Source organism: Typopeltis vanoorti, chromosome 26 (genome assembly GCF_054136105.1).
Source record: "Typopeltis vanoorti isolate ZY-2024b chromosome 26, IOZ_Tvanoo_1.0, whole genome shotgun sequence".
NCBI classification, from domain to species: Eukaryota; Metazoa; Arthropoda; class Arachnida; order Uropygi; family Thelyphonidae; genus Typopeltis; species Typopeltis vanoorti.
Window position 1 is genome coordinate 30,131,436 of NC_143574.1, and position 26,181 is coordinate 30,157,616.

At 36.3% G+C, this 26,181-nt stretch overlaps 1 protein-coding gene across 3 annotated transcripts in view; it reads right to left on the reverse strand.

Annotated features, from left to right (window-relative positions):
- Nucleotides 1–263: 263 nt before the first annotated feature.
- Nucleotides 264–26,181, reverse strand: part of LOC150092456 (fidgetin-like protein 1) — a 222,289-nt gene continuing 196,371 nt past the window's right edge. For all 3 annotated transcript variants that reach the window (XM_090415025.1, XM_090415024.1, XM_090415026.1), the window contains 4 exons: nucleotides 24,495–24,550; nucleotides 15,929–16,092; nucleotides 3,759–3,859; nucleotides 264–527 (listed from right to left, as the gene is read on the reverse strand). In XM_090415025.1, the coding sequence (XP_090271151.1) occupies nucleotides 405–527; nucleotides 3,759–3,859; nucleotides 15,929–16,092; nucleotides 24,495–24,550 (444 nt within the window). In that variant the 3' untranslated portion in view covers nucleotides 264–404. The remainder of the gene's footprint in view (nucleotides 528–3,758; nucleotides 3,860–15,928; nucleotides 16,093–24,494; nucleotides 24,551–26,181) is intronic.

The window sequence follows — 26,181 nt, forward strand, 5'->3', positions numbered from 1 at the left end:
AATTTCACCTCTCCATTGCCTTCTCTTCTGAATCTTTCACTCTTCCATGTTTTGGATTGCCATAAACAAGTTTTTGTATGCAACGTATAACAGCAACTTTTAAAACATGGAGTATCTTTTACAAGATATAGTCTTTCCGCCTGTGGTGGAAATTACTAAGTATGGTGATTGCAGAACAGAAGTTTTAAAACATTTCAATTTTTTTTAAATAAAAGTTTTATTGTTAAATTTCAAATTACAGGCTAAATATAAATACAGTGATGTACCACTTAGCTAGTCCTCAAATAACTAGATCTTTGGTTTACTTGAATGAGTTAATATGGTTAGTGTTTCTTCTTGGAACATTAACCTGCTAGCAAACTGTTATCCAGTTCCCAAAAGAACTGGATAACAGAGCACTGTATTTAAAATGAACTACTTCCATATTTGCTGTTCCACTCTTCATATAATTTAAGATCACTGGCACCAACACTTGCTCGAACCTGCTTCAGAGCATCAAGGAAATCTTCTAAGTTTATTGGACGAACCTGCAAAGTTGTAGTAGCTTTTTAGCATGCTGGCTTATTATATATAAACTGTATGCAGGTATAATGATCTGCAATACCACAAAAACTAAATATGACACTTTAAAGAATTTTAAAGTGAGAAGAACTAAAGCAGAACAGTAAGACAACGTGAATACAATAAAATCCAATTTATTTATTGCATGTTAGTAATTTATTGCATTTATAAATATAAATATAAAATCTATTAGTCTTTCTTGATATTACAAGTCAAATACCATCAGAAAAATTGATGTAATAAATATCTTGCTAGGGTAGAAAAACATTCAAGAAAATACAGGGTGGCCATAAAATAACTTTCCCTCTTTGGCAGCATTTGTAGCTAAAACCAATAAATGGAATGAGACAAATTTTATATTGAGACTTTTGAAGGCATTGGATTAAAGGTGATGTACCAAAAGTCGCTGATAGGGGAAATTTTGGCACTGGCGGAGCCAAAAACAAGCGAATAGTTGTATTAAAGGCAGATAAAATGGAATAATAACATCCAGTTTCCTCGACAGTGTAAGCGACAGCCGTGTCACTCATTCCAGCTGGATATGTGGCACTTTACAATGATAATAATAATTAAACTAAAACAACTTGCGAGAGACACAGAAATTAATGTAGTGATTGAACTCACAGGAAATAATGCTTTATTCATCAGAATCAGGATCCCCTGGACCACATACACGATTTTCAATGTGCTGACCTTTCATGTGCACAACAAATTGCATCTGGTGTGTAACATGCTCTACAGCTTAGCGTAAGGAGTCGGATTGGATGTTCATAACAGCCAGTTTTATGTTCTCTTTCAAGACATGCAAGGTAGAAACACCATCAACATACACAACGGATTTCAAATATTCCCACAGTCAAAAGTCACATGGAGTGATGTCCGGGGATCGAGGCGGCCATGCCGTTGGAAAGAACTGACATAAGTACCAGATCGACATAATAGGGGTGACTAGAACAAAAAAGACCAAAACTGGTGAGATCGTTCTGAGCAATAAATACAAAATGTTATATTCAGGCAATGACAATCAAGGAAAAGAAGGAGTAGCAATAGTATTCAACACAAAATACGAGGCTAATATTCTTGAATGGCAGTCAGTCTCAAGTAGAGTAATGTGGGCAAATATGAGAATGGGGAACTGGACAATGAGAGTTATTTGTGCCTATGGTCCCACAGAAGTTTCTACTAAGGTAGAAGTGGACGAATTTTTTGAGGCTTTAGAAAAAGCAACTGACAAAAAAAAAAATGAAAAGTTGGTCCTTGTTGGGGATCTAAATAGCAGAGTAGGAAATGATTGCGAGACATACAAAAATATTTTGGGAAAATTTGGAGAAAAGAGCAAAGCTAATAATAATGGCAAATATCTGTTGGATTTCTGCTCAGGACGTGGACTGGTTATTTCTAACACCATGTTCCAACATAAAAATGTGCACAAATTCACATGGAGAGAAGAGGCTAGGAATAAGAAAAGTCTCATTGACTATGTTATTGTTGATAGTGATGTTTTCTCCCTGGTGCAGGACACCAGAGTGTACAGAGGATTTGTAATTGGAAGTGATCACTATTTAGTCTTGAGCAGGATAAAATTGAATTTCATATTGAAAAGAATAACATGTAAGAAAGTTTTAAAGCTAATAAAAGTTGAGCAGCTCTCAGATGTGAACTGTAGACTAAAATACACAAAGATTATTGAAGAAAAAATGAAAGAGTTTGAGAACAGGAATCAAACCTTGGAGATTCAGTGGCAAACTGAAGAAAACATTGATTGATTCTGCCAGAGAAGCATGTGGTGAGGTTGTCTGTAAGGTTAAAAAAATCAGAACTCCCTGGTGGACACAGGAAGTTAAAGAGGCAGTGAAGGAAAAGAAGAAAGCATACCAAAAGTTCCTGTCAAATAAGTCAGCATGTGCTCTTAGAGAATATAGAGACAAATGCAAGAATGCTAAACACTGTGTAAAACTAGCTAAACAAAAGTCATGGGAGGACTTTGGCAAGAATATAGAAAATAAATATCAAGAAGGTGGCAAAATTACATGCCAGCCTGATAGATCCCTGACTTTCTCTGTTTACAGAAAACCAACACATACAGGTAGATACATCCACCAGCAATCCCCGCCCCCCTACACACACACAACAATATGGCTATATAACAGGGCTAAATTAATCTGTTTAGATGAAAATGCCTTAACTATTGAACTTACAATAGGTAGGGCATTTTTGCCCTAATCATTGGCCAAACGCCTTATTAGCCAATGGGTACAACCCCTCAAAAAATCCAGAAAATATTAAAACCAGTTAATCACAACCCTCCCCATTTTCATAAGCTTTTATAATTAAATCCATACTGTTCCTTATATCCAGGGGATGTTCTGAAAAGCTAACAAAACTCAAAAAAAAAATATGCCCTGACTACCTGTTACAAACCATATAAGAAATTGGCATCCCTTATCTGCTCCAAAGACCAGACACTTCCCCTAGACCTACCTTGCAGTTGTAAACTGTCCTACTATGGCCAAACAGGCAGGAACAGCTAATATCAGGATATCCAAACAAAAAGACTACATCCGGTTTCACTAATACAGCCACTCAGGACTTGCTGACCATGCTCTAGATACCCACCACAGAATACGCACTGGACAAAAGCTACTTTACTACACTGCAGCAAATATAGCACGAAAGATTATTCCTGGAATTAGCCTCAGCTCTAAAAAAACTTCCTAAACCTGAACAAATTTGGGTGCATTAGACTGCCCCAAATTTGGGAAGTTTTGCATCCTAAGAACATCAGGCCAACAGCTAAGACAACCCAATTTAGCCCAATAGGGGGCACCTTTAGGACTCTAGGACCAACTTCAGTTGCCTTCATCAGCCGCATGTGTTTTTGTTAGTGCCTACATGCACATATCATAGTTTTATGTTCCCAGAAGATGGCAATGTAACATTGCCAAAATATAGGAAGGTATTGATTAAAGTTTTTTAATACATTGTCATTTCCTGAAAAATTTTAAGTCAAAACAATCTACTATAATGAACCATTCCTGTAGTCTCTACAAGTTTGCTATAGTGAGGGTCAACTTCTCATATGGTACTATATAAGCAGATTTATCAACATTATGGACTACAGAAGTATTTCAATCTATAAAAAACACAAATTTAATAAATAATACATAATCCAAATGAATAACTTTCTTTTTATTTACCTGATCTGGTGATATATGCTCAATTTCGGCAAAATCCAAACTGCGGATTGGTCCCAGAGATGCTTCTTTGCAGAGATTTGCCATATCTGCACCAGAATAACCTATAAATCACCAAAAATCACTTGTACTTTTTATCACTCCCACATGAGAGGCTGCAAAGCCTATATAAAATCAATGTTACATGTAACATTGATTGTGACATGGACAGAGGTCAAGAACAAAGTCATGTTAATATTCTTATTGAAGAGTTTGGGGTACAGTTGTTGGGGAATACTTTAGGGGAAAGTTTTCCATAGAACTGAAGTAAAAGGAAAGAAATATGAATGGGAGTGGCAGGTTCAGTGATGCAGCAATTTGAGTCAGATGTTGAGCAGTGTTGCTTTTAGCTACTGAGGTTTATCTGAAATGGGATGCATGATGGATGCCAGTTCTGATGAACAGTACTAATGGAAATATATGCAGCAAAGTCATAAGGTAGAAACTGACCCTATAGGACAGCAGCTGGACAGAGTCCTCATGAATGAGGAGTGTGCATATGTGTTTGAGAGAGAGAGCTTCACACAGCACTGATGTGCTATAGATTCTTGTACCTCTTGTGTATAGGATATATATACAGGTAGCCCTCGGTTTATGACGGTTCAATTTATGCCGATTCACAATAACGCCAGATGCCTGCGCATGCTTTCTTACTGTAGTGTGGTCTGACTGAGAAACGATGCTAGCAGGAACTCAAACACTAGCAGGACTGCTAGTGTTTGAGTGTTTACCGAGCTACTATGACGTATATGTATCAAACTTAGTTTTACTGTTGAATGTACTTAATTGTTCTATTTAATTTTTTTTTTTACATACATACATATTTAAATTGATAAAGTATGTAATCACATACCATGTCTGATAAAAGAGGTGCAGAAAAGTTAGGAACTTGGTGTTAAGAAGGTGCGGAAATCAATTACACTTGAAAAGAAGATGGAGATGATTCTAAGAATGGAAGATGGGCAGACAAATGCTAATGTCTGTAGAAGTATGAACTTACCTCCATCGACTGTTACTACAATTATGAAAAATGCAGATAGAATAAAACAGTCTGCGCAACAATCTACGGCAGTACTAAATGCAAAGCATAAGTTATAGCAGGGGTAAACTTCATGAAAAAATGGAAAAATTATTATCATTATGGATGGATCATTGGAATCAGAAAAACATTCCTCCGATGCAGGCTGTTACAGCTATCCTATCCTATCCTATCCCAATGGCTTTAATAGGCCTTTAAGGCCCACAACCTTCCAAGCATGCTTGGATTTCGTAACCAAAATACGAGGATAGAATGGTCACTCCTATGCCTCAAGGTATTCTTGGCTGTATCCCTGCGTGTGTTCACGGGGCCGGTTTGCCTGGTGTTTTTCATCCCGCAAGCAGGCTGTTACAACTGAGAAAGCAAAAACAATTTTTGAGGATCTTAAAAAGACAGATGAGGCGAAGAAAATTTTTAGGAAGCAAAGATTGGTTCATGACATTTAAGTCTCAAGCCAAGTGCATATGTTGGGCAGCCACTGCTTTTCCTAAATAATTTCAAGACTATGTAGAACAAGGAAGTTATCCTCCTGATCTCGTTTTTAATGTTGATGAGCCTGGGCTCTACTGGAAAAAATTATCATCACACACCTTCATTTCTTGTGAAGAACGTTCTGCTCCAGGTTTTAAAGCTGCAAAAGATAGACTTACACTTTTGTTGGGTGCAAATGTCTCCAGAACTTTGAAGCTTAAACCACGTTGGCAGTCTATTGGAAATGGAACAAGAAAGCTTGGGTTACACAAGATGTTTTTATAGATTGGTACACAAATTGTTTTTGTCCTACCATGCTTCGCTTCTATAAAGAAAATGATTTGCAAGCCAAGGCATTGCTTCTTTTGGATAATGCCCCTGGACATCCTCAAAACCTTGCTGAAGTAAGAACACCATTGGATGTCAAGGTTGTTTACATGCCCCAAACACAACATCACTTTTGCAACTGATGATCAGGGGATTATATCAATCTTCAAAGCCATTACCTTCGTATAACATTTATGGAAATGGTAAGAGTCTTGGACACTTCAGGAACAACTATTAAAGACTAATGCCCTTCAATATTTTGAAGGGCATTAACAACATCAAAGCAGCTTGGAACGAAGTGTCAGCAAAGTGTTTAAAAGGAGCATGGCGAAAACTTCTTGCAGCGTTTATGAACGACTTTGAGGAATTAGAGCAAGAGGAGAATGTTATTGAAGACGTTGGAAGGTACTGGAAATGTCAAGAGTGCTGGATGACCAAAAAGGATGGTTTTCAGTCACCTGGTTGGTAAATGAACAATTTGCTTTAAGTTATTACTTACAGCAAACAGTTCAGTAGCTCTTCTAATTAGGTCAATAGGGCTGGCAAAAGGCAGCCAGTTAGAGCTGTGGATATTAAAGTCACCAAGGAAGATGACTTCAACGTTAGGGTAATTGGGTTGAAGGAAATCAAGTTTCCAAGATAAGAATTCACGGAGATCATAATGATATATTCAGAATTGGGGGAGCTGGAGAGACAGCAGATGAATAATAAATAATGAGGCAAAGGAATCTTAAGCCACAGACAATCAAACAGAGGATATTCAAGAAATGGCATCCTCTGGAAAGGAATATAAGATTGCACAAAAGCATAGGTATACTACACTTGTAATGGAAGGAATCAGGGTATACTTTGCTGTGAAGATGGACTGTGGTTGTTATGGCAGTAATTTGGAGATTGGATGTCTGCAGGTAATGGTGCATATCATTTAAATTTAAGTTTATGCCACAAATGCAAAATGTTTGTTTTTAGTAAAACTGTGCAACTCTTTTCTGGTGAAGTTTGTTAACAAATGAAATTTAACTAAAACTAATATAACAGTTACATAATAGCATGCAATAAAAAGTGAACTGCATGTAATATAATGACCAAGAGTGACATAATATCTCCTCAGGGGCTCACTTTAGTCAGTACGGGTGTGGCAAACCCGAGGTACCTGATGCTGGACCATGCGTTACTTCATGTAATATACATCTGTTATATTATCTGTAGACTGGTCCCTCCTCTTCCTCCCTTGCTTGTTTCTTTCTTCTCTTCTTGCTCCTTCCTCCGAATGCTATTAGAGTATTTGAGGGGTATCTTTCCTATTTTTCTGTGTCATTTCGTCTTGTGCTAACAGGACATTATCAAACACTGTAACATGATCAGGCCATCAAAAAATTTTCATACTGCATCGTCACGTGGGTTACCAAGGGACGCGTTCGGGTTTTAAGCAGAGGGACCTGTTCGAAAAATATGTTACAGTCTCCCTTAGACACCACTCCTCAGCACTCTGCTAGAGGAACCTTCATCAATGGGCCCGCTACCCGTTTGGGGAGGTGTTTAGGGGCAGTGCAAAGAAATGGTTCTGCAAAAGGACGGAAATGGCAATGACAACGGCACCAGACTATGGCTTTAGGCAACTAGAACATCTTCTCTCTGACAGGAAGGAGTTGAAACTGGTTGAGGAAGCCAAGCGCTACCAGCTAGACTTAGTCGGGCTTTCTTCAACCAAGAAGAGAGGCTCTGGAACTGTCGACCTGGATAAGGGGTGGAAGCTCTACTACTCTGGTGTGAGCCCGACAATGTCTGTTCAGGCGGGTGTGGGGATACTCACAAGCTCCCAGCTGTCAGACTGTGTTGCTGAGCGGATCCCATTGGGGGGACGGGTATGTGTGTTAAGGCTTCAGATGAAAAACCATGATTTGGCTGTGGTGCAAGCCTATGCACCTAATATGGAGTCAGAATACTCTGCCTTCCTAGAGGAAGTGGATGCTGCTTTTGATAGGGTGGCAGACATAGAATCAGTCCTGCTAATGGGTGACTTCAATGCACATGTTGGAACAGATGACCAGATATGGAGGGGTGTGGTTGGGAGGAACGGTACCCCTGACCTTAATGCGAATGGGTTGAAATTATTGGATTTCTGCTGTACTAACAGCTTGTCCATAATGAATACCTTCTTCCAGCACCGAGAAGTCCATAAATATACCTGGTACAGGGGGATACACTAGAACAAAGGTGTCTGATTGACTTCTTTATAGTCTCAGCAGACCTATTTTCCTCAGTGTTGGACGTTCGTGTGAGAAGAGGGGCAGAACTGTCAACTGACCACCACCTTGTTGTGTGCACTCTACGGCTTTAGAAACCAGATGCTACCATCAACGCTGGTAGGCCTAAGCAGCTATACCGCGTGAAATGGGAGACATTGGAAAATGAGGTTGTGAGGAAGAATTTTGCAGATGGCATTTCCTCCAGGTTCAAAGAGTGACATAATATAATTAAAAATCAAAATATTTATGAATAACTGATTCACTGATTTTCACAGGTAAATTAAAGTTTGATTCTCATAGCTTTAGAGTTTACAGCACATATTTAGCAACCTGGACAGTAGCACCAAGTTAGCATTACAGTATTTTCAAGGAGACTTAGTGCATATCATTGGTTCACTTTAACCGATACAATGCTATTATATAGATTTTAATTAATTTACTGATGCTGCAGAGGAACCACTCTACTCATTAACCACTTGCTCTGAGAAAAATCACGTCCTTATGCCTTGCTGACTACAATCATTTAACTTCCGGGGATGACCCTTTGTTTTCTCCCTCATTCTATATACTGAAAAACTTCTTTGTCTATTCTAGTTAGTTAGTAAACTTATCAAATTTTACAATTCACCCTCTTAATCTCACTCTCTCTCTCATGATACAATCCAAAGCCCAGTTGTTTTTGCTCCCCCCCCCCACTTCCTACACCACTTCATCATCATCAAATGAAAACCAAGTAACTAAATAATAACCTAATTCAAATGTTGTCATATTATGTTGTTTAAGGCTCTGGGTGTCACTTCTGCACTTCCATGTTTTCACCTCTTTCGCATCCATCATCTGAAGGCAAAGATAACCTAACAATCATTCATCTCCTTTAATTCTTACAATGATAATCAAGGCAAATTGCCTCCTACTAAGAAAGTTATCTTTCACTAGAAGACCTCAGAAAAATTTTGAAAAGCTAGGATACCATGAAATACCCCCCCCCCCAATGTGCACAAATTTTTTTGTGCTCAAGAATTTATTACATCTATCCTATGTGCTTTGACAATCGTTCATACTGGTCTAGGATTTATTTGACAACATGAAGGCAAACCCTATACTCAGCCTTTCCAAAAAAAAAAAAAAAAAAATCCAATATTAGCAATTAAAAGTGGAGGAGGTTATCAACAATTAACTTCACCACATGAAAGTTTACATCATTACCAGTATAGATTCTGTTACTCCTAATCCAAAGTGGATGTCCTAATCAACATCACCAACCTTAATTCACAAGTGATGGAAAAGATTGGAGAAACTCACATCGTTACTTTTGACATTTTCAGGGTAATTAATTTGGTTTGGTATACAACTCTATATACAACCCATTACTTAGCAAATTATCATATTATGGTCCACCTTATATCAAATTTAAGTGGAATGATTAATTTTCTCTCTAGTCATTCACTGCATATTACGGTGGATGACTTCTCTTCTTTCACCTCCCTACTTCCTCTAATACATAAATGCCCTTACCTCCAGATCTCAAATCCTATCTATAATTTTATTGATGATAATACAGGTTCTCTTTTTCAATAGACAAACCTTGCAATCCTCAAACATTCCATGCTTCAAAGATTTGCCATAACTAATGCCTTAAATACTGATTATACTTAAACAACTTAATTGAGCTCCAGCCATTATTCAGTAGAGAACAACCTTCTCAACATCAGTGCTACCAAAATACAGTCATGTCTTCCTTCTTACGAGAAAGATCTCACTTCATCTCCAATTACTTTTGACAATACAGATCCAGTTTCTCTTCTTGAGCTGTCATGTGCCTTTAGTCTTTTCAAACTAAAACCTATTGAATCCATCACTCCTTACCCTTTGAAAAACTATGTACTTTCCATTCAAGAAGAATGCAAGACTATAGCTCTATGAATCCCAATAGAATACTATTTTCACAATTTGGGGAGATGATACTACAAAAGGTTTCCTAAAAATTTTCGATACCAACCAAAAGAAGAAGGCAAGCCTACTCGAACCACTTTCTTGCAAATGTTTCATGAGAGATGAAGAGTACTGATTTAGTAAAGTAAGTGGCTGTAATTCTTCCACATTCCTGTAAGCATTTAAAAAATAAAAATGTTACTGGTCAAAATCTAATCACAGCAAAGTTTAAATTCCATTGAAGTAACTTGCCAATTCTTCAGCTCTTCAAATAAAAAATTCCTTCTTCCTTCTGAATCTTTTGTCCCCACATGTGTGTGTACGCACACACACACAGCACTAATGTACTATAGCTTATGCAACCTCATCCATGACACAATATAAAAAAAAAAAAAAAAGAGGAAAATCTAAAAACAGGAACTTGCTTATCACTACTTTTCAATGTCCTCAACATCTCATCTTCCCTTTTATAGTAGACTCAATGCCATATCACAGCTAAGTAACTTGGTCTCTTAGAAACCCAGAGCAGTTAATCCTATCTGCACTGGGCCAGTTTGATTGTTTTGCAGGATAAAAAACTACATATGAGATTAAATAAATCACTTTCAAATGAAAAGTCCCTTAAAGGTTCGCATCCTAGAGAGAATTCGAACCTAAGTCTTTCCAACTAGAGCGCTTCATCTATACCAACTGAACTACAAATGCTCCATCCTCAACATTGTATTCTGTGCTCAGTATAATTTATTAAACATTTATAATTTATACAATTATAATTATTTATTTGTCCATCCAGGATAGCAATGGCACAAAACTCCACAAATGACCAAAATTCTTTATTAAAAATAAAGAGCCAAAGGCTTCAAATTGGCGATGCAAAATTATACATATTAAGTGGATATTAAATCCAACATCATTTCAAAGCAGACTACAGAAACTATAGAAGTTTCGTGTAAAATATGACCAGAGAGCTTACGGGAATATGCTCACCACCATTCTATGAGTTGCCCTAGCCAAACCAAACAGGTGGCATGAACACTAAAGTGCCCATATATTTGTCTCCTACCGCCATACTACCAGTTGCCCTAGCCAAACCTAATAGGTGGCATGAACACTATACACCCATATATTTGTCTCCAACTGCCATACTATGAGTTGCCCTAGCCAAACCTAATAGGTGGCATGAAAGGTAAAGCGCCCATATATTCCCCTCCTATAGGAGGCAAATATATGGCCGCTTTACTGTTCCCGTAAGCTCTCTGGTCAAATTTTACATGAAACCTCTATAGTTTCTGTAGTCTGCTTTGAAATGATGTTGGATTTAATATCCACTTAATTTGTATAATTTTGCAACACCAATTTGAAGCCTTTGGCTCTTTATTTTTAGTAAAGAATTTTGATCATTTGTGGAGTTTTGTGCCATTGCTATCCTGGATGGACAAATAAATAATTATAATTGTATAAATTATAAATATTTAATAAATTATACTGAGCACAGAATACAATGTTGAGGATGGAGCATCTGTAGCTCAGTTGGTATAGATGAAGCCCTCTAGTTGGAAAGAACGAGGTTCGAATCCTCTCTAGGACGAGAACCTTTGGCAGGACTTTTCATTTGAAAGTGATTTATTCAATCTCATATGTAGTTTTTCATCCTGCAAAACAGACAAACTGGCCACAGTGTAGATAGGATTAACTGCTCTAGGTTTCTAAGAGGCTAAGTTACTTAGCTGTGATATGCCATTGGGTCTAATATAAAAGGGAAGATTAGATGTTGAGGACACTGAAAACTAGTGATAAGCAAGTTCCTGTTAAAACTAAACATATTTGGTCATTTATATAATTCAAATACAACTTAATTATTAATTACTGACCATTTACGAAAAACAAAACTACATTAGAGCCTACCAGTTTCGCCAGCAAACTGGCTTTTTCAAGGCGTTTACGGAGACATGAAAACTAGTAAATGCAAATTGAAAGGAACATAAAAAACGTAAACCAACTAGTAGCTAAGGTTACACATTCGCGTGACAGAGAGGACTTATTGTTCTTATTCATTATCATGCATGAGTGTTTGTTGTAAACGTGTAATGTGATTACTGGCTAGCTGTAGTCCAGATTGATTTGGACAAAGGATCAGGTTTTTCCACAAACTGTTTAGGATTGCACCCTGATTTCTGTTGAGGTTTCCACTGGTTATTAACACTATTGTAGCTTCCTTGAATAAACAATGTCTGTAGTCGTCATCCAGATATGGCATGGAGCTGCTTTGCCACTCTATCACTCATCAGACAAGTTTTAGGATCCCCAAAAGATAAGGTGCCTTTCTACAAATATCCAGGAGTATATTACATTCCTTGCTCCTGTGGTCTTGCCTACATTGGACAAACTTCACGGAGTTTAGAAATCAGACCTAAAGAACATGTTGGTGATGTAAACCACAACAGAAGTATCTCTTCTGGCTTAGCACATCATTTCTGTACATCTAACCACACGATAGAGTCGCAAAACAGCAAAACAATGAACTTTACAAGAAAAACTATCGGACACAAAACAACCTCCCAAACGACAAAGTGATTTTTAATTTGTCAAATCATATGCCACTCACAAAAAATTAATCTGACATTCTCAAAAAAGGTTTTAACTTTGCGATTACGCCCAAACACATTTCTAAAATGGATTTCATGTGTGGAATTGAAAAAGGCCTATATCCACTACCGCAAAACATAGCCAACACTATTAGATTCAAAAGTACGATAATCCTAGCCAAAGCCAAACAACCTATTCTCAATACGTCTCCTTATGATAGAAAGGCAATTCTCAACTTGAAGAAAAACAAAGATATCATTATTACAAAGGCTGATAAGGAAAATTCTACAGTTATCCTTAACTCTAAAGATTATTATGATAAGTTAAACATATTACTATCAGACAACTCCACCTATAAGATCCTAGACAGAGATCCCACAATAAAAAATCATAATGAAACAAACCAACTAATCAGAAATTGTAACATTTGGCCAGAAGAAGTGAAGAGAACACTAAAATCCTCACATCTTATCACTCCAAGACTATATGGGACACCTAAAATACATAAACAGGATATACCTCTCCTTCCAATTGTTGATGGAAGATCATCACCTACCTACTTTTTGGCAAAGCATCTTGCAAACTTATTAAATAATAAAATAAGATCAACAGAATCCTATATCAAGAATAGTCAACATTTTGTAAATAAACTCCAAGCCATTAAGATTGCACCAACAGACATGCTGGCCAGTCTAGATGTTGTATCCCTTTTCACCAATGTACCAGTAGAAGAGGTAATAAACATCATCCAAGATCTCTTTCCTCTAGACATCATACAGATGTTTAGACACTGCCTTCAATCTAATTTCTTCAAGGTTAACAACACCATATACCAACAATTAGAAGGCCTAGCAATGGGAAGCCCACTATCACCATCTTGTGCAGACCTTTTCATGGAAAAACTTGAAAAAGAAATGCTCTCCACAATCTCCCCTAGACCATCTACATGGGGGAGATATGTTGACGATATCTTCATTATATGGCAAGACAGCATAGAAAACTTAAAATCATTTGTGGATAAAATCAACTCAATACATAACAAGATAAAATTCACTCTGGAAGTGGAAAACAACAACCAACTGCATTTTTTAGACATCTTGATAAAGAAACAATCAAATAGTGTCAAATTATCTATTTACAGAAAGCCCACAGATACTGGAAGATATCTTCATTATACTTCAAACCATCACAAGACACACAAACTGAGCATTATCCACATGTTGAAATATAGGGCCAGAAAGTTTATATCAGAAGAGGAGGATACACAGACTGAACTCTCACTAATAGCCAATACATTACCACAAAATGGATATCCTCAAAACATCATCAAAAAATATCTATCCGGTGACAACCCCAGACAAGAAGAATCATGCTCCCAGCACATTCCTACTGTAATGATCCCTTTCATCAAGTCAATTTCTTATCAAATAGCTAGAATACTAAGAGCCTACAACATCAGAGTGATCTTCAAACCAACCACCAGCATCAGACAAGTTTTAGGATCCCCAAAAGATAAGGTGCCTTTCTACAAATATCCAGGAGTATATTACATTCCTTGTTCCTGTGGTCTTTCCTACATTGGATAAACTTCACGGAGTTTAGAAATCAGACCAAAAGAACATGTTAGTGATGTAAACCACAACAGAAGTATCTCTTCCGGCCTAGCACATCATTTCTGTACATCTAACCACACGATAGAGTGGCAAAACAGCTCCATGCCATATCTGGATGACGACTACAGACATCGTTTATTCAAGGAAGCCACAATAGTGTTAATAACCGGTGGAAACCTGAACAGAAATCAGGGTGCAATCCTAAACAGTTCGAGGAAAAACCTGATCCTCTGTCTAAATCAATCTGGACTACAGCTAGCCAGTAATCACATTACATGTTTACAACAAACACACATGCATGATAATGAATAAGAACAATAAGTCCTCTCTGTCACGCGAACATGTAATCTTAGCTACTAGTTGGTTTACAACGTTTTTTATGTTTCTTTCAATTTGCATTTACTAGTTTTCATGTCTCCGTAAACGCCTTGAAAAAGCCAGACAGTTTTCTGGCGAAACTGGTAGGCTCTAATATAGTTTTGTTTTTCGTAAATGGTCAGTAATTAATAAATAAGTTGTATTTGAATCAAGTTCCTGTTTTTCGACTTTCCTCTTTTTTTTTTATTGTGTCATGGGAGAGGGCTATAGTACATTAGTGCTGTGTGTACATATAGGAGGCGAATATATGGGCATTTTAACATTCATGCCACCTATTAGGTTTGGCTAGGACAATTCATAGTATGGCAGCGGGCGTATTCCCATCTCTCTCTGGTCAAATTTTACATGAAACTTCTATAGTTACTGTAGTCAGCTTTGAAATGATGTTGGATTTAATATCCACTTAATTTGTATAATTACCAAAATTCCTTTATAATTTTACAGCACAATACAATGCTATTACAAAATGTGCTCAGAGCTAGTTTATGTTTATTGGGGAGGGGGGGGAATCATGTGGAGAGGGACCAACCACACCAGTTATAACTGGAGACAGCTATGCCAGTGATTTTCAGGAAAGGGAAGGGAGGGAATTAAACAGCAGAAAAACCATGTACTGAGTATGTAACACTTGTGTTCAAACTTGAACATACACAAATTTCGGCTATTTTTGCATTTATGCTGTTACCACCCATATAATATTAATAATATTCTTGTTGTCATCACAGACCACATGGTGAACTAGACTAACTCAGTTGCCGATGTTTGTTTGGATGTTGTATTTTATGCAAGTGAATTCTTGATTGCTAGGTTTGCCTACTTCATATAAAATAATACTGGATATTTATTATTCTAAATTTAAAAAGATTGCAAGATGACATTTTTTTAAATAAGAAACTTAGTGATTAGTTTATTAAGAAAATATTGCAAGACAAATTTAACTTAAATGTTCTTCATTTTTTCCAAATGAAATTTAAATCTTTCCACCTTTCATAATTTGATCATATTGGGGAGAAAAAAAAAATCAAATGATAAATGTCAGTGCTTTAACTGAGATTGGAATGGCTGAAATTAAACTTGAGATATACCAATTTATGAACTAACATTAAATTCATGACTTAATTTCACATGTTCTGTATGTTCCACATGCAAGAGGGAAAGCTGTGTTTTTTCTTTATGCACAAGTTTCTACAGTCAACTCTCACTATAGAACATTTACTCACTACAAGAAAACCAATGGAAAGTCCCAACCAATGTCTCATAGATACAATGCTACACATTTAAAAAAAAAAAAAAAAAAAATTACTGTAACAAATTGCTCTTGTGGTCCATATAAGTTTGTTGTATTGAGTCAGTTGTACATTTCTTTTACTATCAATACTTAATTGAAAATTCTGTTACATTTTTAACCAATTTAGCTCAAGTCAATTCAACATTAATACTTCAAAAATTAAGCAGACTGTTAAGAAAGCTTGAAAATATAGACTGATAACTGTAGCTATTTTTGAAACAAATTTTTACTGCAACAACTTTAAAATTTACCCTCAGTTTTCTCACAAATAATGTCCAACTCTCCTGAGGTTAAGCTATGGCTATGATTATTCAGTAAAACCTGTATAATCTGCTTTCGTGCTGAAGATTCTGGAAGAGGAATATATAGCCTTTTCACTAATCTGCGACGTGCAGCATCATCCAACTCTTGAGGTCTAAATATAGTTTCAAAAATGAAAGAATGCTTCATCACTAATCAGTATGTTAAAATAATTTTCATAACTTATCACCAAATGTAAAATATGATTTGTTATACAACTAATGGCTCATTTTGACAGAATAGCTGTTTAATCACTGGATGTAAAGCATAGACATCTCTAGAATAGCATTACAAAAATATAATTCTCAAAACAAGATCTGGCATTTAATATAACAATAATTCACAAAACATCCAAAATCATCTAAATCAAATAAAAGGAAATTCCTTGCAACAATATCATTCACATGGTGCTTTTTGCCAGACATAAGATTTCATTACAAGAAAATGTATCATACATAACAAATGAAAGGATATCAAATATCCATTATTCTTTCGAAGCAAAATATTTAAAACTTAAGATTCAAAATTTATCACAGGATTATTGCAAATGAAATCATTGGGTGGGGGGGGGGGAGCTGCATGTTCATTTCGGTCAACCCTAGTTGTCACCCTATCCATTAGATCAGTTTCTCAACCTTTCTTAGCCCAAGAACCAGTAAAATTCCTAAAACAATTCTACAGACCACTAAATTATGTAATTTGTTTAGAAACCTATGTGGGGATTACAAAACATTTGAGAAAAACTGTGCCTTTATAACATAATAAATCTAAAAGCATCTTTTGAATATATATCATCATCATCAAATTCCTGCCATGTACCCTCAAGGGGTGTACAGGATATGACAGTACTACATGAAAAAATTACATCATTACTAACTTCCTATCTTTTTTTTATTTTATTTAAAATAATTGACATATAATTTGTTTATGTGGAACTGGCAAATTCAATACAATACAAAGCTGGCAATTATGACAAACTTAGGCGGTAGCTCACGGTATCGTGGCATAAGGAGTTATCATCATCATCATCATCAAATTCCTGCCATGTACCCTCAAGGGGTGTACAGGATATGACAGTACTACATGAAAAAATTACATCGTTACTAACTTCCTATCTACAATTTTCCTCCAAATCAGTCTGTTACTTGTCAAGACTCCAACATTATCAGATCTTATATTTCTATCATCTAAGGCACTTTGTACCGTATCAATTCACCTATATCTTGGTCTTCCTCTGGGTCGTTTTCCTGCCAACCTGGCAGAGAACACTTGTTTTGCTAATCTTTCCTCTCCCATTCTATTTAAGTGACCATACCATCTGAGATTAGCTCTGCTAACGCATTCCTGGATGCTGACAATGTCAAGTTCTTTCCTAATATCCTCATTTTTAATATGATATTGCCATTGATGCCATCTGTTCACGCCTCTAATCTTTCTCAGGACTCTCATATCTGCGGTCTCTAGTCTTTGGTCAAGTGTTTTACTTCTGACCCAGCTCTCAGATCCATAAGTTAAAATTGGTTTGAACACAGTCTTGTATACAGCTAATTCAGTGTTCCGACTAATTTCTTTCTTATTCCATATGAATTTATTCAATTGACTTCCCACGATACCAGCTTTGCTGATTCTGTTGTCTATTTCTATATTTAGTTTACCATCTTCAGTAAAAATTGTGCCTAAGTAGCTGAAATGTTTTACTTGTTCCACAGGTTCTCCATTCACAACACAGTTGACATTTTCAATGATTCTGCCTATTTTCATTGTCTTTGTCTTTTTATTGCTGACCTTCATACCATATCTATTACAACAGCTATTCAATTTAGTCAGAGAATCTTGCAGACTTGTAGCGGATTTATTTAGAAGTATAACATCATCCGCATAAAGCAAAGAGCTGACATTAACATCTCCAATTTTGATATCAGGTTTAATACCACATTCCTTCATAATGTGATCCATATAGATAATGAATAACAGAGGGGATAATGTACATCCTTGTCTCACACCAGATTTAACATTAAACCATCTTCCTGTACTTCCTTCAATTCTAACTGCTGACTCACAACTCAAATAAAGACTAAGTATTGCTTGATATAATGCCCCATTGACACCATGTAACTGCAGCGTATTGAATAGCTTCTCTCTTGGCACCTTGTCATATGCCAAATCGACAAAACTTAAATACAGATCTTTGTTATATTCCCATGCTTTCTCAACTATTTGTCGTAAAGTGAAGATCTGATCCTGATGGTACAACATGACAAAATTTGAATATATATGGAAACATAATTAAATTGGAAGTAAACGTGTATCATCATTGAACAAAGTTTTAATTTTCATTAAAGAAATAATATGATATAATTATATGTGTGGACAGACTTATGCGTTCGTTGTACATGTTATTTATTTTTTAACGGTATATATTAGAACACAGAAAAATAAGTAAATAATTTATTAACTTATTGCTGATATTTAACTGGTGTTATAACCAGCATCTTCAGAGCACAAAAACACAGTTTGTCACAATATACGAGACTATAACAACATGGTGTAATCAACGGACTAGTTAAACAAAATTGTAGCAGCAACACAAAGACTAGAGTCCTGATTTTGGCATCCTCAATCTGGGGGGGGGGGGGGGGAAATTGCAGCTATCACATAAGACCAGAGTCCTAAACAGAGAAAAAAACTGGTACTAGTTTTTTCCTTAAGATGACTGTCCCAGATTTTAGACAAATTTATACAGCCATATTTGTTGAGATTTAAAGTGTGTTTAAGGGCTTCTGTTGCCTCTAAAACAATCTCTCCGACTTGTAAGAGCTTATGTGCAGTACTTTTGTGTTCTTCCAATTGATCCTGTGTGCAGGGGTATCCAGAGCATGGTCTGCTAGGCCCGACTTGCCATAGTGATAATGCCGGATGTATCTTTTGTGTTCGCTTATGCGGATGTTCACAGTTCTTCCTGTTTGACCGTAGTAGGCTTGATTACATGAGCAGGATACTTCATAGACTCCAGGATGTGATAAAGGGGAAATGCTGTCCTCGGGTGAGCAGATAAGGGTTGCTAATTTGCCACAAGGTCTGAATGTGGTGCGTAGTTTATGTTTATTAAGAATTCTTGAAATCTTTTCGGATGTGCCTTTAATGTATAGGATGGTGACTGTTTTGTTGTAGTTCTCTGTGGTGGATAGTGGGAGGGGTTTCTTAGGAGCGTTTAGTATTTTGTTTATCTTATGGGGATTATAGCCATTGGCCAAGATGGTGTGGCGTAAGTGAGCCAGTTCAGCAGCAAGAGCATTGTCATTGGAACAGATTGCTCTCACTCAGTGGGTTAGCTCACCCAAGGACAGCATTCCCCTTTTATCACATCCAGGAGTCTACGAAGTACCCTGCTCATGTAATCAAGCCTACTACGGTCAAACAGGAAGAACTGTGAACATCTGCATCAGCAAACACAAAAGATACATCCGGCATTATCACTATGGCAAGTCGGGCCTAGCAGACCACGCTCTGGATACCCCTGCAAACAGGATCAACTGGAAGAACACAAAAGTACTGCACAGACGCTCTTACAAGTTGGAGAGACTGTTTTAGAGGCAACAGAAGCCCTGAAACACACTCCAAATCTCAACAAATATGGCTGTATAAATTTGCCTAAAATCTGGGAGACAGTCATCTTAAGAAAAAACTAGTACCGATTTTTTTCTCTGTTTAGGAATCTAGTCTTATGTGATAGCTGCAATTTTTTTTTTCAGATAGAGGGCGCCAAAATCAGGACTCTAGTCTTTGTGTTGCTGCTACAATTTTGTTTAACTAGTCCGTTGACTACACCATGTTGTTGTTATAGTCTCACGTATTGTGACAAACTGTGTTTCTGTGCTCTGAAGATGCTGGTTATAACACCAGCAATATATCAGCAATAAGTTAATAAATTAATTATTTACTTATTTTTCTGTGTTTTAATATATACAGTTAAAAAATAAACAACATGATATAATTATGTTTCTACTTACTTTTAATGAGATGGTTTAGCTTCTTGGTCCTTGCAGAGTTGCTGGATATCTAGCTCAATATTGGTCAACTTCAGTCAAAGATCGGCACCCTCACTAAGACGATTTCTGTATTTTGTTTTTGGGTCAGCGTGGTTAGCCGAGTGGCTATGTGCTTTGGAACTGTATGCATTGGAAAGGAGTGTCCTGGGTTTGATTCCCATCATCAACATGAGAAGCTTAAGGATCTTTCTCAGACATAGCCAAGTTAGCTGGTCTTGGGCATGGACTGCACAGGGTTTTTTCCTCCTGCAAGCAGGCCCTGTGAACACACACATCTACAGACATAGGACACACCGGGAAGCATAGGGCTAGCCACCTTATCCTAGAGACAGGTACAGCTTAGAAGGGCTAAGGATAGGCCAATAACAGGCCACTAGACCTAATACATGAAGGGAAGAAAGTTTTTATTTGAAGGAGCGATGAAAATCCTTTCTCACAATGATAACACTGGCCAACAAAAAAAATTTTTTTTTCTGCTGATTACAAATATCAAACCCATTTTTCTCTATCACGTCAGGTTTTTCCTCTATGGCATTTTCCTTTTTGCTAATTTGTAAGTTTTTGATAGTTTTAAGGAGGCAGTACTATTTAGAGGATCAAAAAAAAATCGATTTTTTAATATTATTTTCTGAAAATATGTACTTTTAAAAATCTGTTCCTAACTTTTTATCAAGAAATTCGAAAAATTCCCGAAGATATAGCCTATTATTCAAAGCGGTGCACAGATCAGAATCGGAGCGCTCACCGCTCTCGCTTGTTAGTAAACGAATAAATGTGTAAGAACCTGCAACGGCACGTACTGGCGCTTTGAATGCGAGAGAGGCCGATAACCGACCTAATACATTTAGGCGATGAAAAGTAGGCGATGACAACTGCCTAAAAAATGAATGCTATATGCATCATAGCAGACAAAGAACGTCGAAATCAGTCAATCTTTAATCGATCATGAAAGTATGATGAGCGCTTATAACGTTTCAATAAAGTCTCTGTTTTTTTTTGTCTTGTTAATTGCATGTTAGTTGGCAGTGAAGAAAATACATCATGTCTGCTACTCGAAATTGTGTCGATAGTGTAGACATTCTGCTACATTTGTGGCAGCTTTACTGTTCCCAGTCAAGTATCAGGAAAAATATCACTGATTTCGTTAAGAAAGTGTATTTTGCATACTTTGACGTAAAAAGTGCAGATCAGGACAAGTCATGGGCTCCAAATAAAGTGTGTAAGTCATGTGTAGAAAATTTAGGACAGTGGAACAAGGGAAAACGCCAAAAATTAGCTTTCAGCATTCCAATGATTTGGCATGAACCGAAAAATCACGTAGATGATTGCTATTTTTGTTTAGTTCAGACTTCTGGTTATAATAAGAAGAATAAGAAAAAAATTGTGTATCCAAATCTCGACTCAGCAATTCAGCCAATTGCTCATTCCAATGAAATAGCCATGCCAATTTATAAAGGACTTCCTTTACTTGAGAACGAGCATGATCGGGATATGCCAGATGTTCTTGAGGAGCAAGACCTGGATGTTGATTTAGACAATGAAAATTTAATTTCTAGTTCTGGACTGCAACGTTTTACTCAAGCGGAATTGAATGACTTAGCAAGAGATTTGGTCCTATCAAAGGAATCATCGGAATTGTTAGCTTCAAGATTAAATGAAAAAAACTTACTGGAGCAAGATACGAAGATAACTTTTTATCGTAGCAGGGAAAGTAATCTTGTACAATATTTTAAACACGAGTGTGGGTTTGTTTACTGTAACAATGTGTCAGGTTTACTAACTGAAACGAGTGTTGTACAATATCATCCAAATGAGTGGCGTTTATTTATCGACAGTTCAAGCAGTAGTCTCAAGTGTGTCTTACTACACAATGGGAATGTATATGGCTTAATTCCTATTGGCTATTCAGTCCACTTAAAGGAAACATATGAGGACATTAAAAAGGTTCTGAAGTTATTAAAACATACAGGCCATAACTGGATCATCTGTGTGGATCTTAAAATGGTGAACTTTTTACTTGGCTTTCAAAGAGGATATACAAAGTTTCCGTGTTTTCTATGCTTCTGGGATAGTCGAGCTAGAGAAACCAACACTGGAGTCAGAAACATTGGCCTCTTAGAATATCCTTAAATGTTGGAGAACAGAATGTTATAAATCAAGCTTTAATCGACAGAGAAAAAATCATTTTTCGATCTCTACACATCAAACTAGGTCTTATGAAGCAGTATGTTAAAGCTTTAGATTTACAAGGTGACTGTTTCCAATACATATGCGAAAAATTTCCACGACTTAGTTATGAAAAAATTAAAGCCGGTGTATTTGATGGACCGCAAATTAGAACTTTAATGAGAGACCCAAATTTCATCAACTCTATGAACGAAATTGAGAAAGAGGCCAGGACTTCATTTACGATGGTTGCGAATAATTTTCTTGGAAACAAAAAAACGTGCAATTACAAAGATCTAGTGGAAACAATGCTTGAAAATTTCCAGCGCCTAGGTTGCAACATGAGCATAAAGCTTCATTTCCTATACAGTCATCTTGATAGATTTCCTGAGAATTTAGGTGCTGTAAGCGATGAACAAGGTGAAAGATTTCATCAAGACTTAAAAACTATTGAAGATCGGTACCAAGGAAGATGGGATTCTCACATGATGGCCGACTACTGTTGGTGTAATCCCTTTGAATACTCAGCAGGAATTGCTACAAACAAAAATTTATTCCCTGAAATTCATGTGTAAGTAAAATTGTTATTTTTTTATAAATATTCTTGTAATTTTTAATGAATATTGTTAAGGAGTTATGTATCTAATTATCAGCCTCTCTCGCATTCAAAGTGCCAGTATGTGCCGTTGCAGGTTTTTACGCATTTATTCGTTTACTAACAAGCGAGAGCAGTGAGCGCTCCGATTCTGATCTGCACACCGCTTTGAATAATAGGCTATAATATCTTCGGGAATTTTTCGAATTTCTTGATAAAAAGTTAGGAACAGATTTTTAAAAGTACATACTTTCAGAAAATAATATTAAAAAATCGATTTTTTTGATCCTCTAAATAGTACTGCTTCCTTAAAACTATCAAAAACTTACAAATTAGCAAAAAGAAAATGCCATAGAGGAAAAACCTGACATGATAGAGAAAAATGGGTTTGATATTTGAAATCAGCGCACCCAAATTAGTAAAAAACAAGTCTCATATAAAAGTCAGCAAAAATTGTGTTGGAATGTGTTATCAATTATAAACACTCACAGGAAGCTAAATATTAAAAAACTTATCTATTCAGCAGCAAACTACATGTCTTATCACAACATCAATAGTGTAACCACATTACCTCTATTAGGAAAATGAAAGAAATGGTAAATGATGACAAATCAAAATGGGAAAGGGAAAGTTTTAGCCAAAGATGTGTACATGGTGAATTTTCAGAATATGTGTTCACGAATAAGGAACAGCAGAGTACAAAAATATGCAACTACACTCAACTCTCACTACAGAAAATACCACTAGCACACTTTATCCCTTTACCTATTGAAAATCCCAATAAAAGTTCTCTAAGTGTAATGTTATGCTAAAAGAAATTCACTTTAACAAACTATTCCTGTTGTCCCTAAAGTATGCTATAAAGTAAAAGTCAACCATTATTGTTATGCCACAAAAGAATCATATCATATATAATCTGGGCAGGTAACATAGCTGATAACTGATATACTGCTAAGAAAAGTAGGCCACATTTGGATGATAATATAGCCAAGGTACTTCATCAATATTCACATACAATTCTCTCCAAATGGGTATGCCTCAACCACACACAACCAACTCAGCTATTCAGAAATTTGACTGATGTAAGCTTTATCATGGAAACCAGATGCTCTCTCGAAATTTGGGTGGGTGAAATATAACAACACTGAACACAAACACCACAACCACTACTGTGAAAGAATTTTTAATGAGCTCAACAGAAATGAATCAATCATGTCGCACACTTAACTGAAACAAAGGATTAAAACTGCCTAATGTAGTTAGACTCTGGAACATTATAAACCCTGTCCATAGAAAACAGTATATGGTAGATCTAAATTCTACAGGGCTGAGGAAATATCTAATTGTCTTAGTCAGATGACGGACAACATTCTGTCATTTTGCAATATATTATTTTCTAGTTTAATGTGTGTTAGTCCTAATGATGTCAACAGTTTAAGACTGGAGAAATACTCAAATTATTTAGTTTAATGATTTGAACCAAAGATAATATATATTCAGTTTACACTAAGTAGATTTTTTTTTCAGGAACCTAAGAAGCATACATTCCTGGTTGCCGTTATCCCCTAAATGTCTGGACAAACAGAGAAAAATAAAGTTATGTCCTGAAATATTTTAATCACAATCACTCATCCAACAATTCATATCAGAAATTAATTTAAATTATTATGTCACAAATAACTATTATAAATGCATATTCTTTCCAACCTGTTAGTAGCTCCAACTATTAATAATCTCTCTTCATTGGAAGTAGATGCACCATCCTTAAGGGGGGAAAAAAGGGAAAATTCATCCACAATAAATTTGATGAGATTAAAGACCAAATAGTGATATCTTATTATCATGTTTTATTATATCACAAAAATAGCCACAACAAACTAATATAAAATAATATTCATACAGTTTGAACAATCTGCTATAATTCAAACTTTCCAGAATTATACCAAAGTTAACTTTTCTTAATGCATGAGAAAAATAAATAAATAATAATAATAATAAATATATATATATATATATATATATATATACACACACACACATATACAAGGTGGTCCGAAAAGTTCTCAGCATAACAATGAAAAAACGAATTTATAATTTCAAAAAATTTTTATTTTTCAACATAATCTCCCTTAAGACTAATACATTTATTCCAGCGATGCTCCAGCACCATTATCCTGTCCCTGTAGTGGTTCTCAGTAAGAACCACTACAGGGACAGGATAATGGCAGTGTAGAGGTTCTCAGTAAGATCTGCAAAATACTCTTTTACAGCTCCAATCATCTCTTGATTTGTAAAATAAACGCTGACCAGCGAGGGAAAGTTTTAGTTTTCGGAAGAGATAGAAGTCAGAGGGGCCAAATCCGGGGAATAGGGTGGATGTTCAACAATTCATAGTGCAGATCCCTTAATTTTCCCATTGCCAAAACACCTTTGTGGGCAGGTTCATTGTCCTGATGAAAGATGATTTTTTTTCTTCTGCAAACTCAGTAAGATCTGCAAAATACTCCTCCACAACTCCAATCATCTCTTGATTAGAAAAAAAAAATGCTGACCAGCGAGGGAGTTTTAATTTTAGGAAGAGATAGAAGTCAGAGGGAGCCAAATCTGGGGAATAGGGTGGATGTTCCAACAATTCATAGTGCAGATCCCTTAATTTTCCCATTGCCAAAATACCTTTGCGGGCAGGTTCATTGTCCTGATGAAAGATGATTTTTTTCTTCTGCAAACCGGGTCTTTTCTCACAAATTTTTTTATCTAGTCTGGTTAAAAGATTCAAATAATATTCCCTGGTTATTGTTTTACCCTTTTCAGGGTAATTAATAAACAAAATGCCTTTAGCATCCCATAACACCGATGCCATAACCTTTATGTAAAAATGCTCCAAGCACTGTTCAGAGATTTTCATGCGAGTGTGTTTTAGATCTGCTGTGAGCAAGTGCAGCACCCATCTTGCACAAAGCTTTTTCATTTGCAATTCTTCATGCAAAATATATCCTGCACATTCTTCTGAAATACCTATAGACTCAGCAATTTTATGCACTTTGACTCGCGGTCATCCAATACCATATCGTGCACTTGATCAATGATTTCTGGTGTTGTTACACTTTTTGGATGTCCTTCATATGGATCATATTCAAGGTTGGTACAGCCATGTTTAAACTCAGCGGCCCATTTCTTAATTGTTGAAAACAAAGGAGAAGAGTGCCCATAAACTTTTATGAACTTCTAAATGAATTTCTTTTGGCATTAAGCCTTCTTTTACAAAGAATTTTATAACCGCACAATACTCAATTTTATCCATTTCAAGGGATACAGACAACACTTTTGCTTCGGGAGCTGTATAAAACAAACTACTTGATAGAATGGCTTGCAATTTCACATGGATGCTTATGAC